This window comes from Terrapene carolina, unplaced genomic scaffold (genome assembly GCF_002925995.2).
Source record: "Terrapene carolina triunguis isolate 2854851 unplaced genomic scaffold, T_m_triunguis-2.0 Scaffold378, whole genome shotgun sequence".
Lineage (NCBI taxonomy): Eukaryota > Metazoa > Chordata > Testudines > Emydidae > Terrapene > Terrapene triunguis.
In genome coordinates, this window is record NW_020664729.1 from 272,336 (window position 1) to 274,906 (window position 2,571).

Consider the following 2,571-nt stretch of genomic DNA (forward strand, 5'->3'; position numbering starts at 1 on the left):
AACAAGAAGGATTCCAAACCAATCAGAGCCAGTCGTAACTAACGGACAGCCAGATGACCAAGTTGCTACGTGTTCAGTTCTGTAATTAGGAAACCAGCACAATTCAGAGACACTCAACAGCCTGATCCGTACTGAACTTCAAAGAGAGCGTGGCAGGGTAACTATGGTAAATGGTGGGAATGTAGAACTTAAAGAGGGAGAGGTAATGGAATGTTAAACTGTATTATACTATTCAGCCACTAGGTAGCGCTATGTGTACAACATTGTATTGAACCAGGCCTCAGCCATGCCTGGTGGAGGAATCTGAGCACACCTGGGGTGAGCAGCTCTGAGGCTAGGCCAGCTCTGGTACCAAGGAACACGACACGCTCGTGCTGCCCTCGAGAGGCTCAGGGGCAAGGACAGGACGTGCTCCCCGTTAGCCCAGAGGCAGAGGTGATGGAGCCAGAGGCCAAGTCCCACGTTCTAGTCCCTCCTTCCTAAGCAGACTTGTTGCTGTGACTGGGCGTGGAGCCGAAGGAACTCTGAGGCAGGAAGGGGTTAAATTATTTTTATTGCACATCTTCGACATACGAGGTGCCTGCTTTTGGGGGCTCCTCTGCCCCTCCACCTCCAGCCCAGGGCAGTGACCAGACCCCCTGGACCCTCCCTCCCCCACCTGGGCCAGTGATGAGACCCCCTGTCCCCTCCCCTCTGCCCAGGGCAGTGACCAGACCCCCGCACCCCCACCCCCACCCAGGGCAGTGTTGCCCCAGCAAACAACCCCCCAGCACCAGTGTAGGGTGGGGGCTGGGGATCTGCTCACAGCCGTGGGGAGCCCCCACATGCCAGGCCTGGGGGTAGGGTGACCACCTTTTTCAAAAGGCAAAAGTGGGACACATGCAGGAGCCCCGCCCCTTCTTTGGCTCCACCCCCTGCTCTTCCTCTTCCCACTCAAGGCCCTGCCCCCTGGCCAGGCCAGAAGCCAGAGCCAGGCCGTGGTAAGAGCCACCCAGGGAGGCCAGGCTGCTGTAGGGAGCCCCAGAGCCTCCACCTGCCCTGAGTGGGGGGCTGGGGTGCTTGACAGCATCTTGTGTCCCTGCCTCCTGGTGTGTGCCGCCCAGGGCAGGTGCAGAGTCTGGGGCTGCTCACAGCGGCCCGGGCTCCTTGGGTGGTTCTTACTATGGCCCAGCTCCAGCTTCCAGCCTGGCCAGGGGGCGAGACCTTGGCGGGGGAGGGGAGAGGAGGAGCAGGGGCGGGGCCTTGTGGCAATGGGGGGCTAAGGCCTACCTCAGTCCTGGACCGGGGCTTGAACTCAGCATTTCGGGACTGTCCTGCCTGATTCGGGACGGGTGGTCACCCTACCTGGGGGTGCCTTTCATCCTCACACCAGGGGCCCTAGGGTGCCCCCCCACCCCACACACTCACTCCCTCTTTCTCTGGCCAAGGGCTGCTGGCTCCACAGAGTCCGGCTGGGACCCACCAGAGCTTGGCTGCCCTCTCTCCCCCATAGGCCCGTCCAGGGTCTCTGTGTCATCAAGCCAGCCCCCCTCCCCACATGGAAATCAGCAGGGGCCAATTGGGGTCAAGCCTGCTCCGCCTACCTCCCCGCCTAGCTACCAGGGCAGGGATCCGGGGTCTCGTCCCCTCGTCCCGGCAGGGTTAGTGCCTACGCGTTAGATCTACACAGCGCAGCGTGTGCTGCTGATGCCCCCCTTCCCTCCCCCCATTCTGCTCTAAGGTTTGCGGTGGTGCCAGGCGGCCTCGGCGGAGCAGCGACGTGGAGAGAGGAGCCGCCTGGCTGGCCCAGCTCAGTAATACGTCTCCTTCTCCACCCAGCCTGGGGAAGGAAGGGAGAGAAGCTTGTCAGTGCCAGCAAACGGGGGAGCAGGCAGAGACGGAGCCCCCGGCTCCGGGGGTGCGCCTGGCTGGGGGGTGGCGGTGCCAGGGCAGGGTGAGAGGTACAGCGGGTCAGACATGGGCCTGGGCTGGGGGGGACATGACGTCCATTCCCTGCTCGGCACAGCCACCCTCCAGAGCCGAGCGTCTCTGCCAGCGGGCAGCTCACGGGCCCCGATCCAACCCCAGGGCAGCAGGGCCTGTTGCCTTCCCCTCCCAGGCACCAGGTCGAACCCTGGCCCAGGGCAGCAGGGATAGAGGGAGCTGGGGAGCCCTGTGGCAGAGTGGGAGTAGGGTGGGGGTGGGTGGGAGCGTGTGGCACTGCGGGGGGGGAGGGACGAGAGGGAAGGGGGCCCATGGCAGGCAGGAGCTCACCACCAGGATAGCGCCGCAGGATCAGCTTCCGCACTTCATCGTACACAAAGATCAGCAGGCTGTAGGGGAAGGCGCAGAACCACCAAGTGACCCTGTGGGGGGCAGGGGGAGCGTTAGGGGCTGTGCCATGGGGGGATTCTGCGGGGGGGAGCCCTAGGGACTGCGCTGCCGGGGGGGACCCTGTCGGGGGGGGCGCTAGGGACTGCGCTGCCGGGGGGACCCTTCCAGGGGGAGCCCTAGGGACTCCACTGCTGGGGGGAACCCTGCTGGGGGGAGCCCTAGGGACTGCGCAGCCGGGGGGACCCGGAAGTGGGGGGG

The 2,571-nt window shown here is 64.2% G+C and overlaps 1 protein-coding gene across 1 annotated transcript in view; it reads right to left on the reverse strand.

Annotated features, from left to right (window-relative positions):
• Positions 1-1,186: 1,186 nt before the first annotated feature.
• Positions 1,187-2,571, reverse strand: part of LOC112116535 (sodium/potassium-transporting ATPase subunit alpha-2) — a 28,237-nt gene continuing 26,852 nt past the window's right edge. The window contains exons 20-21 of the mRNA XM_026658005.2: positions 2,254-2,418; positions 1,187-1,819 (exon numbers count right to left, since the gene is read on the reverse strand). Of these exons, the coding sequence (XP_026513790.1) occupies positions 1,791-1,819; positions 2,254-2,418 (194 nt within the window). The 3' untranslated portion in view covers positions 1,187-1,790. The remainder of the gene's footprint in view (positions 1,820-2,253; positions 2,419-2,571) is intronic.